Source organism: Choloepus didactylus, chromosome 16, assembly GCF_015220235.1.
Source record: "Choloepus didactylus isolate mChoDid1 chromosome 16, mChoDid1.pri, whole genome shotgun sequence".
Taxonomy (NCBI): Eukaryota; Metazoa; Chordata; class Mammalia; order Pilosa; family Megalonychidae; genus Choloepus; species Choloepus didactylus.
Window position 1 is genome coordinate 56918333 of NC_051322.1, and position 14452 is coordinate 56932784.

At 42.1% G+C, this 14452-nt stretch overlaps 1 protein-coding gene across 2 annotated transcripts in view; it reads left to right on the forward strand.

The window, feature by feature from the left end:
- The window catches only part of NPC1 (NPC intracellular cholesterol transporter 1), a 51325-nt gene that overhangs the window by 432 nt on the left and 36441 nt on the right, over positions 1-14452 (forward strand). For both annotated transcript variants that reach the window (XR_005212157.1, XM_037805549.1), the window contains exons 2-4: positions 9386-9508; positions 10463-10569; positions 12708-12883. Coding sequence is in view for 1 of the 2 variants with exons in the window: in XM_037805549.1 (XP_037661477.1) it covers positions 9386-9508; positions 10463-10569; positions 12708-12883 (406 nt within the window). In the remaining variant the exon portion in view is untranslated. The remainder of the gene's footprint in view (positions 1-9385; positions 9509-10462; positions 10570-12707; positions 12884-14452) is intronic.

Genomic DNA, 14452 nt, shown 5'->3' on the forward strand with positions numbered 1-14452 from the left:
GCTTGTGTGGCCTGCTTCATTTCAGCTGTGGTCACCTAATTTCTGAGTGTTGGATTTGGGATCAGAGGGAAGGAAAGTGGGTGGATTTATTATCCTGCCTTTTTGTTCCTTTCTTTTTAAATTATAACACATGCACACAAACTATTTACATTTTTTAGAAGATCCGACCACTTTATTCCCCCTCTCCTAGCCTGAAGATGGAGGTGGGAGGGGAGGCAAAGGAAAAAAATAGTTGGTCAAGCGCCAAGTTGGAACAGTCCTGAGTACTTTACATAAGTCAATTTGGTCCTCCAAAGAGTGCAGGCTGCTTGGTCTACTGCTTTTTACATCTCAGGAAACTGAGGGCCACAGAAGGATAATTGAATTTCCCATGTCCCGGATATAGTGACAGGTTGTGGCCTGGAATTTGGGTGTCCTGACTTCCTGGGCCGGCTTTTCCTTGAATAGTGACAGCCTTGGACATGAGTGCCTGGCTGCTGTTTGTGTCTGCAGTTTTTAAAACTGGGGGATGGGGGAACTGTAAAGATGTGCTGATTACACCCCATCAGGATGAAAAGAGCCTCTGGGGGATCTCCTGCCTCCTAAGCCCCTCACACAGGAGTGTCAATAATGAGAGGGCCCATGAATCTGAGGGAAAGGCAGAGAAGTCGTTTTCCCAGGCTAGAAAACCTTTCCTTAAACTTCTATTGGGTAGTTCTCAGAAGGGGATAGATGATGATGACCCCATAAAGGTCCCAGAGCTGGGAGTAGAGGGGTGGCCGCTCTTCTTTGTGGGATCCCCAGCAGTAGTTTGTGGAAGAACATACCTCTGGTTGTAGATGAACCCAGGGGCACCTGGCTAGGATGAGAGGCAGAGGAAGGCAGCTTTCAGGAAGACAGTCTGGAATGAGGACAGTGGGTGGACTACTCACTCACTAGCTCTGTGATTTGGGGCAGATGACTCAGCCTCAGTTTCTTCTGAACATAAATGATGCCTCATAGAGTTATTGGAGTTATTAAATGAGTTTTAGATAAGGACATGGTAGATAGGTTTCACTTTATTAAGAAGCTTTAACTTATCACTGAAATCCTGTTATCTCAAGATGGTAGCCCAGACTGCTGGCAGCTGAGGGCCTTTCCTAGGGCATTTGGGATAGGTCAGAAGTTAGTCATGAGTCTCTTACAAAATGCTTGCAAGGCTTTTCAAGGTTAGCAAATCTTAGCCAGAAGTACTCCTAATGTTATTTTAAAAGTTAACTCCCTCCTTGCTGCAGAGGGTTCCTGTACACCTGAAAAGGTGGGTGGGAGCCTTGGAGAAGAGCAGGTGGGGGAGGAGTAGCTGCTTTTAGCAGCTCACCTGATTTCAATATGAGCCCTTATATTAAGGTTCTGTCACGGAATTGCAGACTGTCCTCCCAAAAGACTGAGATTCATTTGGGGGGAATTTTTGTTTTCTTAAATTTTTACAGATGGTGAAATAATCTTACCAGACTGCATGGTTTTTTAAACCTTGTGGTCATCCAAATAATGTGTGCAGTTTTGAGAAATAGTGTATATCTCTCCTCACTATAATTTTAATAGCTTTTTCTTGAGGAACTTTGAACATAGTGAGGCCTGGGTAGGAATCCAGCCCTTAAAATAACTTTTCCTGAGGAGGTTGGGAATGGGTTCATCTTTTAGCCTGGGTGAGTTGAAGAACAGCTGTCTGACCTTTCCTACTCTCTCCCAGCCCTTGATGCTTTGCTCGGATCTTTTACGAACATAAAAAAGTAAAGTAATCAAGGGAAAATGAGACTTTTTATTTTAGCAAGTGGGCAGAGAGAAAAGGGCTTGCAGAATAGGTCTTTGTGTTCCTTCAGTGTTTGTCGTATTACCCAGAACAAAGAATCCCTCTGGTCCTGAAGACAATGTGATCTCTGTTTTCTGGGTAACCCTTCCCCATCCTCTCTTCCCCAAAAGGTAGTTTAAGAATGTTGCATTACCTGCTGTTGAAGCACGATTAGGGCATCTCTAATCTAATCTCAAGCCATCCTGTCACCCACAGCTCTGTGAAGGACGTCAGTTTGCCAGCCAAACTACCAGATTATTCATGGTTAGCAAGTGAAGTTGAATGGGTTTCAGCGCATGTTCCACTTGGCCAAGAAGGCATTTCATTTAGGGCATGTTCCTGGCTCCATTGTGACTTCTCCAATAGCCAATAACAAATCAGGGTTGGAATTGGCCTGCTGGCCTGACCCATGAGTTCTGTTGCCACGCTGTGTGAATATTCCCCAGGGAAAAAAACTGTGGCCAGTGTAAACTGACACCCACTCTTATGGTTTTGTTTTAGTCTTCTGGCTTCTGGGTTATTTTTCAAACTTGTGGGCCCTGGAGCTCCTAAATGACCTTGGGCTATTCACTCAAAGAAACTGCAAGCTGGAGGGGTTATCTGTGGAATGAAGATGTGGCCTAGCTGAGTCCATTGTAAACACTCAAGTACACACAGGCCTGGAGCACAGGTGGATTGCCCTTTGTTATATTAATATGTTCATACCAGGTTGGCTGTGAAACAGGTGCAGAGATTTCCATCAACTAGAAGTCAGACCACCCTGGTCTCCACCTCAAATGTCCTTCCATATTTGTTGGCCTGCCTGCCTGACTCCAGAAGAAATGGCAGGCAGCTCACTCTCTGGGCATGATTCCCTGTGCCACCCCCTTTTACTAGCCAGGCTGGCCTCTCTGCTTGCTGCCTGGGGCTCTCAACAGCCTCCTCGCCCTCTCCCTCTCCCTGGAGTTGGAGCTGGGTGTGTCTCCAGGTTCCACCATTAGCTGATTTACTCATGCAGCACACCTGCAGGAGAAGGAAGGCGACCCCAGTCCTGCGCCCCACCTGTGGTGGAACGGCAGCATGCAAGCCTGGGCTTGAGGACTGCCGGTGGTACTGAGCCTAGATGTACATTAAAAAAGGTCAATGGTAGTTGTTTCTACAAGTGACAAATTTGCATAGAAAAAGGGCCCCTTGTGTAGGCTCATAGTGGATGGGACAGCTAGTCTCTGAGCCATTCTCAAATTCAGGGGATACATCAGTATACACACTGGGCTGGAGTTTGAATGGTGCAGTAGCTGGGGCCGGGGTAGGGGTGGACAAGGGAGATGGTGTAGAAACTACTTAATTTAGTCTTCAAAATCTTGATTCTTATTATTGGTTCTGTCATTTATGAACCATGTGACCTCAGAATGTCACCTCTAAGCCGTGATTTCCTTACCTGTAAATACTGCAGTGCTACTACATTGAGTGTCAGAAATAAATGAGGCAATGAGAAATCAACTCAGTGTTGTTGATTTCAGGAAGCATTTGAGCATTTGAGTTCATGCTTCAGCAGGATTTACTAAAGGCAGCCTGGGGTATATCATCCTTTTGCTGATGTTCAGAGCTTCTCCATATGATAACATGTGCTTTCTTACAGAGTCTGATTTAGAGATTGCTATAGTTGCTAACATAGAGCAAAAGAGATAGTTTTTAACCTTTCCTGAACTAGTGTGTTGTTTGTACTGAATGTAGCTTTCCTATACAGTCATATACCCAATAATTAAACTCCAGAGCATGTTGTGAAATACCTACATGACCTAACTTTTAAAAATAGACACCCTCTAGCCTTATAACTACTAAATTCTGGGCTAAAGCAGTTCTCATTTCTTAAATAATCCATTCGAACTCCTTCAACTCTTGTGTTTTGATGGTTTCTCAGTCAGTAAATTCTCTATAGAAAATTTCAAAGAAAGTATAATACCTGGGCTTTGCCCTTTAAGATTTTATGATCTTACTTGAGAGTCGAGACAAAAGCAAGAAACTATTCTTTCAACCTCTCCCCAGCGCATTCACAGCTTCATGACTTTTGTAAACCTAAATTGTGCTTCGCCCCAGAGCAGGAGCCTGTTTGTGAATAAAGTTTAATTGGGACATGCCCAGGCCCACTCATCTACCTGTTCTCTGTGGCTGTTTTCAAGCTATACCAGGCAGGAGCAGAGTTGAGTATTTGCAACAGAGACCTACAGCCTGCAAGCCTGTGATTTAATATTTAGTCTGCTAAGAAAAAGCTTATCAGTCCCTCTTTTGGTGGGCCCACATAGGAGCTTGTGGAAATTTTTTTAATTTCCTGGCTGCTAAAACAAATAGCTTGCAGTGGGTTGGCTTAAACAACAGGAATTGGCTCATGGTTTTGAGGCTAGAAGTTCAGAATCAAGTGTCATTGAGGAGGCTCTTTCTCCCAGAAGACTGGTGTTCTGGGACTGGCTGCTGGTGACCCTTGGTCCTTGGTTTTTCTGTCACGTGGCAGTGAACATGGTGGACTCTTCTGGGTTCTCTGGGTTCTGTTGACTTCGGCTTCTTCCTGTGGCTTTCTCTCTGTGTGTCTGAATTGCACTCTGCTTATAAAGGACTCCAGTAATAGGATTAAGACCCATCCTGATTCAGTTGGGCCACTCCTTAACTGAAGTGACCTCATCAGAAAGTCCTGTTTACAATGAGTTCACAGCCACAGGAATGGACTAAGAACATGGTTTCTGGGGTACAGAGCTCCAAGCCATCATAGGGGCGTAAGGGACAGAACCAGATCCCGCCACCTGAGCCTGTAGACACAGAGCACCTGGTTGACTTGCTGGTTGTAGCTGTGAGGATGGACTTGTACCTGGCTTTCCTCTCCAGGACCGCTCTCTGGTTTGGGGGCGCACTGAAACCAAAAGCAGGTGCACTGGGTATTTCTGAGGAAAGGGGCAAGGTGGGGCAGAGAAGTGAGTTGGGAGGAACTTCAGTCTTATTTCATATATGTCTGTGTTGTTTGAATAAAGGAAGAAAGAAAAGAGTATCTGTAATCATTTATTTTTAACATTTTAAGAATTGGCAAGATTTAAAGATGTTTAAATAATTCTTGTGGTTATGAATTGCTCTGTAAGATTGGTAAATGACCACGAGATGCACTCTGAAAGATTATTATCACTATTTGGACTTGAACCCACAGGTACTTAAATGGGGCTTTAACAAAGACAAATTGTTAAAGACTGACTGTGTCATGTGACACTTAGATCCATGGTCTTTGATCTGATTTGAACTGATAGCCATTCTTCTCTGTTTAACTTGAGAGTGAGACCTGAGAGTGTGTTCTCTGCAGCCCCTGCTGCTGGCCTTGCTTCTTACATGGCAAAGAGCTCACTTTTTGTTTAGATGCACATTTTGGCTATGGCAGACTCAAATGTTGTTGGGTTTTATTTCAGTCTTGGGCATACTTTCTTCCCCAAATGAATTTTAGTGAATATGCTTTCATATTAGCACCAGAGGATTTCTTGTATCATAGTAAATTTAGTTTTTAGCCACATGAATTAATTTTGGAAATCAGTGCTTTGTTTACAAGGAAGCACAGGGATGCACGTGAACTCTGCCAGCACCCTGGGTGTGCCCTGGGTCTTTGCGTCAGCACGTGCTGTTCTGGCAGCCCAGGAGGAATATTAAGGCACATCTTCTGTGTTAATAAAGTCATGCCACCCCACTAAAGTGCAGCATGGGGAGAGCTACGCTAACCAGCCATCCAGGCCGGGCTGGAACCTGGCCCTGCCTTCTAGGTGCAGCTTCAGATGGGTTCATCTTCCTCACCTGTAAAATGCAGTGTGCCAGCACCCACCTCACAGATCTGTTCTGAAGATGAAGTGTGATGAAGGGACACACCTAGCCAGTGCCTGGACACCAGAGATGTTGATGGGGTTGTGCCTGCATGGAGCAGAACCTGTTACATGGGCTTGGGAGGCAGAGCCTGTGTGTTTGGGTGGATCAGGACAGGCTCCACGGGAGAGTGGGTGGTTTGAGAGTGGCCTTGAAGATTTAACAGGGTGTAAGGCAGGGGCAGGGGGCAGACCAGCAGGAGCCAGTGCAAAGGCAGCAGGTCCCAATTAGAGTGGGGCAGAGGGCAGGATGGTGGGAGTTGAGAGAATGGGTAGATGTGGGATGTTGAGAGGAGTGCTCAGCAGAGCCAAGGTGAGTGTCTGGAGCTTGTCTCACAAGCGGTGGGATGGGCAGGTTGTAGGTTTCTGGGATTGGAAAACTTTAGGAAGCTTCAACTGGCAGCTGTGGGAGGTGATGGAGGCTGAGCAAGTGGTGGCCAGGGCTCAGCAGGAAGGGAACAGTGGGAAATGCTGCAGAAGAGAGAAGTGGGCAATGGGTCATCTGGGGGGTGATCGATTGTAAAGGTGACTGAGGTTTTCAACCCTGTTGAAGGGTTGGTAAAAGAAGCAGGTTTTGGAGGAAAAATTAGTTTCCTTTGAACATCTGGGCAGGTAGTGGAAGTGCAGCTGGAGAGAAGTTTGGGGTCATTTGGAGCTGAGAAGGAAACAATGAAAACGGAGCACTGTTTCTAGGCAGGAGCAGGTGGAGGGAGCAACAAAGAGATGAGGTTGAAAATGTAGAAGGGAGTGAGCAGGTGAGGGAGTGTGTCAGCCCTGAGAAGGCTCAGGAATGCCAGCTGGGCTGGTGCCAGGAAGTCAGCCTCTCCTTTCTCAGTGTAGGTGAGAAGCATGCAGGCAAGGTGAAAGTTCAGAGAGGCTGGAGGTGGAAAAGAGACTTTGAGGAAGCCACCCTTCACTGCCAGTGCAGCTGGATCAGTGAGCAAGTGCCTGTGGCCTTGCGCAAGCTGGGAAGTTGGGAGGAGTGAGCTAGCGGTGAGTATCTTGATAATGCAGTTTATTGTATTTTGTTGGGAGTCTTGCTGGAACCAGACTGCCCTGGTTTGCATCTGTGGCTCTGCCAATCACTGTGACCTTGAAGAAGTTATGTAGCTTCCTTGTGCCCCAGTTTCCTCCTCTGTAAAATGGTTATAACAATAGCACCTCCCTCATCAAATTGTGGTGAGGATTACTTGAGTTAATACGTAAAGAGCCTTTAGAAGCAAGTGCCTTGTAAATGCCTTTGGGCCCCGCCCTCGCTTCGGGCTGTTTCTTTAGACAGGATGATTTTTTGGGAAGCAAACCTAAGATCTTTGAGTCATGCCCAAATTTCCTGGACCCAAAGAAGTCTCAGGTGTTTTATTTTTTTTTCAGGTCTTTGGGATTCTGCTGAGCTCCCAAACAATTGGAGGGCATTAATTATAATTCCTTACAATTGATTGTTTAGTGCTTTGTAGTTTACTAAGTGCTTTCCCAGATATTCCTCATTTGATCTTCACACCAAACCTGTGAGATAAACAGAGGTTAGCTTAATTTCACAGGTGGGACAGCTTGTGCTCTGCAAGGTTAAGGAACATGCTCCAGGTGTGTCACATTTATTGAGCGCCTGGAGAGTTCTGAGGGTCCAAACCCAGGCCTCAGAGGGGCCTCTCCTCCTCCCACCTCCCTCCCACCAGGTGAATGGAAACGGTTATTTGCTTTGAAGAAACGATGTCGACTGAAAGAGAATGATCACTATAAAAATGAACTAAACGGCACTGGGTAAGCTCTGTCATTATAGGGGAATTTAGACTAGAAGCTCATCCTGTTTGTCCAGCCAGAGCAGTGGGGTGTGTCGACTGGGTTTCTGTCACTCCCATGGACACCGATGCCAGGGTACCTCAAGGCTGAAGCCTGCTCGCCCTTTCGGTCTGTTCCAGCTTCTGTGAGGTCTGGAGAGAGCCGGTGTATTCACATGGCCTGGAAACATTGGCAGTTTCCTTCTCCTGTCTTGTCTGCCTTTGCCTTTTCAAACCCTAGTAGTAGAAAGATAACAAGCTTTTAGTTGGAAACCCAGTGTTGTGGTACTTTCCCTGCATTGTAAAGAAAGATGAGTTTCTAGAATCACTAGGTTTGTGCAAATAATAGTTATGATCCTCTTTATATAAAAATAGAGGTAGAATTTTGCAACTTATTCCCAAAAGTTTGGTATTGTGGCTCTGTTAATTGCTTGTCACATCCTAATTTGTATAATTTCCCTCCCTTATGGCCTAAACAAATGACTTTTTTTATCTTCATTTTATTGAGATATATTCACATACCACGCAGTCATACAAAACAAATCGTACTTTCGATTGTTTACAGTACCATTACATAGTTGTACATTCATCACCTAAATCAATCCCTGACACCTTCATTAGCACACACACAAAAATAACAAGAATAATAATTAGAGTGAAAAAGAGCAATTGAAGTAAAAAAGAACACTGGGTACCTTTGTCTGTTTGTTTCCTTCCCCTATTTTTCTACTCATCCATCCATAAACTAGACAAAGTGGAGTGTGGTCCTTATGGCTTTCCCACTCCCATTGTCACCCCTCATAAGCTACAACAAATGACTTTTAATACATCAAAAGAGGGATAAGTCATAATTCAGAGATCAGTTATATTGTCTGCTTAGATTCCCCTGCACACACAGATACCCCAGCTTCCAGCGTATTTTTTCTCTTGTATTTTTAGGGCTTTCGGGGATTGCTTGGGGATTTGTATCCTGACACTGGGGACCCGGCTGAGAGAGCTCTTTGCATATCTATGAGTCATGTGCTCTGTCACTGGAGACTTGGTGTCCGTGCTCTTGCTTCTGTTCAGACATTTTTAAATGACTCTGCCACTCGGTGTCCTGGGAAAAGTGGTTCCTTCTCAGTATCCTGTTTCCCTGCCCGACAGACAGCCTGTGAGCCCGCCCATGGCTCTCACTGGCTCTGTGCTCTGGGGCTTTCTGAGCCTTTGTGATGTGCTTAGGCAGCGTCTTTGGAGCCACAATGACACAGTGATTTGCAGTGAGCCCTTCTCCTTTCCTAATTTTCTGATAGCCTTGTGACTGTCACATGGGGAGTATGAGAGTTGCTTGAGTAATCTTTGCATAAGAGGTTTTTAAGATACTTCTTTTAAGATGCTGAGGTGATTTTTCTTAAAATTAGCACATTCCCTGATTTCTCCTTAAATTGAAAATAAGGTATTCATTCTTGCTCCGTCTTAATTAGGGTTTATTGGTATTTGTTGTTTTAGTCTTCATGTTACTTATGATGTACTGGTGTTAATTAACCTAAATAGATAATGGAATTGTTCTTTCAGTGATTAGAGCTTATATAGTTCCTTGTGCAGATGTGCAAAAATAGTGTGTTATTAATCGCTGTCTTGCACACTCTTTTCTCTGTACTGTGATTCATATGTGGAACTGTAGCATCCACATTAACAAATAAAGTAGCAGAAAGTAGAAATGATGTAAATAACTAATTGCTGTTACCTTCTTCAGTAACAAATTTAGCAAGTTCTTTTTATGCATTTGGTCTATTTTATTGAATATTTTTCAAAATGTTAAACTAGCAAGTACCTCTTACTGTTACTTCATTTTCAGGGTTACATTGGAAGGTTCTGTCATTGTGCTTTTGCAGACTCTTTGTTGAAAACTTTAGCATTGAGGTCCTGGTGACACCGAGTTCTGTGTTGACTTTCTGTAGGTGTTTTCACACAACTGTGTTTGGTATGGAGAGTGTGGGATTGCATCTGGAGATAAGAGGTACAATTGTGAATATTCTGGACCACCAATACCATTGCCAGAGGCTGGGTATGACCTAGTGCAGGTAAGTTTGTCATCTTGGGTGCTGGGAACACAAAATGCTGATCACAAGATTCTCAGTGAGTATACCTTAAATATTATGACAGATTGGTGGGGAAGGGGAGGGGAGAGGAGATGAGACTAAAAGACTTAAATCTGATCTCAAACTCTTACCTGTAGTACACAGTGGCAGAGAAGAGGCTTAATTTTTCATGGGCTGACACTATGTCTCTCATAAATTTTCACAATATCAGGTTACTATTTAGAGACTGACATTGGTACCTTGAACGCTACCTTTTGCAGGTTCTGCAAAATATATCAGAAGTTAGCCTTTTTTGTTCCTAGATTTTGGGGCTTGAATGGACACTGCTGCGTACATGGCTCTAACTTCCTCATCTTTTCATTTTAGCAATTCGTTTTCCACTGAGAGTCTGTGAATTTTGGCTGCTACCAAGATTCTATTTTCTGTTGTCCTTTTTTAACAACCCTGATACACAGGAATATTAGAAAAGTACTGGAAAAATTAGGGTGAAGAGGCTGGTCTTAGGGGCTCAAGTTATCTGAAATCAAGTTGACATGATAGCAGATATTCTAGACTCACTTGCTGCTTTCATCAGAATTATTAAATGCATTTGGCTTTGCCTGGAGAGAGTAATAGAAATAAAACTGGCATGCTGGTTGAACTTTAAAAACAAAAAATCTAAGAAGAGGTAAAATAATTGTCAAGGTTGGAGATTGTGAACTTACAAATAAGAAAAAAAAATTAGTAATGTCTCCACTACCTCTACTTGTCTATTTGTAGTTTGTAAATAGTAAATTTGATAGCCTTTTAAAATAATTCTGCAAGAACTTTGCAAATATGGCTTATCCTTGTATACCTAAAAAGGATTGAATGAATGAGCTTGCCTTACTTCATTGAGGAATATTTGTCCTTATTTTAACTGTGCTGCTCTGATATTTCTGCTTTTTCACCCAAAAGGAACTCTGCCCAGGGTTCTTCTTTGACAATGTCAGTCTTTGTTGTGATGTTTGGCAACTTCAGACGCTGAAAGACAACCTCCAGCTGCCTCTACAGTTTCTATCCAGGTAGGTTGACTGCTGGGACAGACAGCATAAATGACTGATTTTTTTAGGTACTTGCTAACCAGTAGTATTCTGATTGCCTTTAAAAAAGTCAGCTTTTTGTTTTGTTTTTTCTTTTTTTAAAAAATGTCATGGTATCTTAGAAATAAAGGTAATTCAACCCTATTCTCTTTCTATTTACAAAGTTGATGCTTGGTTTTCTTCTAAGATCTCGTCTTTGCAAAGAGTATCTGTGCCTTGGACAAGGGCCTTTCAGGCCTGAACTCTGTGCATGGTTGGAGGAAAGGTTCCTAGAGGCTCTGCTGAGTCTCTGGCCAAGGCCCTCAGCAGTGCAATCCTTTCCTCCCTCTCTTCTCCTCCCCCTCCTTCCCACCCTCTTTTCACCTCACCTGCTTTGCATATTGTTCTTCTCCCATCCTCTATTGGAGCTATGTGCTGAAGGCCTGGTCCTCAAGCAGCGCTGCTTTGGTAACTGTTAACAGGCTTATTCTGGTGTAGTCGGCAGGATTTGTCAAAATTAGTTCCATCCTGAACTGTTCTCTATGACCTGGGAAGTGAAGAGTTGCATAAGAGATGATGTTCTTCTCTAGCTTACGCAGCAGTTCTTTAATGTGCAAAAAGAACAAGCAGGTGGTGGTCTTTTAGAAAGCAGGCTGTGAAATCTTTGTGAGTTTTTCGGACTTAAGCACACTGATATGAAAAAGATGAGTGGGAAGCACATATCAAGGGAGAAGTGCTTATCTGTGCAGCTAACACTGCACACGTCAGGGCCCAAGTCTCCTTCCACTGAGCAAGCCTGGATTCTTGGCAGAAGTTTAAGTTGACGATGCAGGGTGGAAACCCATCACTAAATCATTCTTTTGGGACAACAGCCAGTATAATAATAGATCAAAAAATTGAAAATCTAATCAAGCCAGTATATCCTGTGGAAGGCAGGGGGACATTGATGGAGCCAGATGGGAGCTGTAGGCAGTCAAAACATATTCATGTAACACCTTATCTAGGTGTTAGGCATTATGGACACAAACATAAAAACATCATCTAGTTGTTCTCAGAGGCAACAAAGTTTTATTTATGATAGCAAATAATAACCTAATGTACGAAATACCATGTAACTGACAAAATGGGTGATTGTGGAGATTACATGTAATAACATGGAAAAAGGTTTATAACTCATGGATAAGGTATATTGTCAAGAACCAGTTGTGTCACTTAAAGAGGTACTGTGTGCTTTGAAACTCAGTTCAAGTAGTTGAAAAGTAGAGGACAGCTGGTTTTCTGAGTAGCTACTATTTAGTGAGTTCTTCCTCATATCCCTTACAACATTGTTTTTGTCTTGGTAAAGCCTCATGTCTCCTTGTCTGGAGCATGGGCTCCTGAGGACTGGGACTGTGTCTTCCTCATTCTATGTTGTGCATGGTCGCCTGAATTTAATCAGTGCAGAGAGCATCTTGCTGATGGGTCGTTTTGCAGGAGTGCAGCTCTAAAGAGGAGGCAGTAACTGTTGCAGGTAGCAGTGGACCAAAGAGGGGAAAGATTTCTTTTGCCACATACCAAGTCAACATTAGGAGCTTAAACTCTGACCCAAGGTCAGGAGACCGTGGGTAGCTCCCGTGAAAACAGATGTGCTTCTGAAATGTGTGCAGCCAGTACACCACTGCTTTTCTTTTTATCTTTTACACGTATAAGGGAAATCCTTTTGTGTTTACAGAAGGCCTTTGGACTGTCTAGGCCTTTGAAGAGAGACCTTCAGTACATTATAATTTGAGAATTCTAATGTAGTAATTATCATTTTTTCCTCTTTCTTCTCCTCTATGAGAATTGTCACCATGATGTTCCTTAAGTCCTTTTAACTTCAGGACAAAGAAGCACATCTCTAAATAAAATGCAGATTTCAAGAGAAGCATAGTTCTCTTTTGAAATTACATCTGGGCAAAGTACATGTAGTAATTATGGCAATTTTTAAAGAGATGTCTTTATTTTAACATGAGATTTTAGGTTTAAAATTGGGTTTAATATGTTCTTATGTTAATTCATTTGTCACTTTATAATAATTTAAATACTCTGTCTATTTGAAATCATCTTTTTGCTGGGCTTGTTATCTCTGAGATCAAACAAAATATAGTTTACTTTCTCTTTAGATGTCCCTCCTGCTTTTATAACCTAATGAACCTGTTCTGCGAGCTGACATGTAGCCCTCGACAGAATCAGTTTCTGAATGTAACAGCAACTGAAGATTATGTTGATCCTGTTACAAACCAGACGAAAACAAATGTAAAAGAACTGGAGTACTATATCGGAGAAAGTTTTGCCAATGGTAAGTGAACTTCTAATTATTCCTTTTCTACTCCACGAATCAGGCTGTTCCATTTTCTTGTCCTGTCAAACTGTGTGGAAACGGTCAAGTTTCATTTCCATTAGCCATGAAATGAGAGTAGTTGTTTTGCTTATATCCAAGGACTTGAACTACAACCTCTAAAGCCATATCTGTAAAGTATTTGCTTTAACCCCTTGCTATGTTTAAGCTCCCCACATGGAAAATTTCAGTATGTGCAGATTTACTTCTGTGTATCTTTTTAGTAGCTATTGGAACTTTGGACATGAATTGTGTAACTATGTGAATTACAGCAAGACTGATGAGGGAGGGCTGGAGAGAGGAGGTAGTTGACAAAGGAGAAGTTTAACTGTGAGGAAACGGCTCAGCTAAAGGAAAGGAAGCAGGTATAAGAGCAGGAGAGATGGACCCCCAATAACTGGAAATCATGGGGCAGTCTGAAAGACACCTCTTAATGTGTGTTGAAAATGATTGAAATGAAAGAATTCTAAAAGAATAGCACATTACGGAAAAAGAATGAGCAGACTAGAAATAGAACTAACTGAATCTATTAGTGAGAAACAGCCATTGAAATGGAAAAATTAGTAGGTTAAACAGTACATTAGACACAACTGAACAAAGAATGTGTCTAAGAAAACTCTATAAAATGATAGAATTAATAAGAATTCAACAAAGTTGTCGATCAGAAGAGCAACACACTAATTTAATTGTAATAACCAATTAAAATGTAACAGAAAAAAATTAACAGAAAAAAAAGATTCCGTTCACAAAAGCAATAAAAAATAAGGTACCTAGGAATAAATCTTCCAAATGTCTGACCAAAAGACAAACTGACTGACTATGTGTGGATGGCAGGTGAGTGTCTGACAGGTGTGCTATTACAAATCATAAAGGGAATGAGGGGGCTAGTTGATAAATGAGGCTGAGACAATTGATTACCCATTTTTATCTAATTTTTATTTTTGCATATCATATTAAAAAATAAGTAGATTAAAATCCTAATGTAAAAAGCAAACTAAAATTTTTATAAGTAAATATAGACTATTTTTATGACTTTAAAGTAAGGGAGGTTTTCTAGACAAGAGAGGAAAAGCAAATTTAAGTGAAAAGATTTATGATCATAAATGGTTAGTATCTAGAACAAGTTCTGCAAATAAGAGGAAATTCAATTTTTAACAAATGGGCAATAAACAAATTACAGAAGATAGAAGACGTATGTCCAATAAAATTATGCAAATATGCTAAGCTTCGCTAGTAAACAGTAATTCAGATTAAAAACCTGGGCACCATTTCACACATTATTAGATTGGCACAAATTGAAAAGTTGACCAATTCCAAGTGTTCATAAGGATGTGGGAGCAATAGGAATTCTAATTTAGGGCATCACTGGTGTAAACTGGTAAGAGCATTTGGAAACCATTTTGAAAACAATTTTGTAATACGTGGTTAAGTTGCACATACATATATCCTCATCCCAGAAATTCCATGTATAGATGCCTATCTTAAAGAAACTCTTGTGTGTATAAGCAGGGAAACCCATATAAGAATACT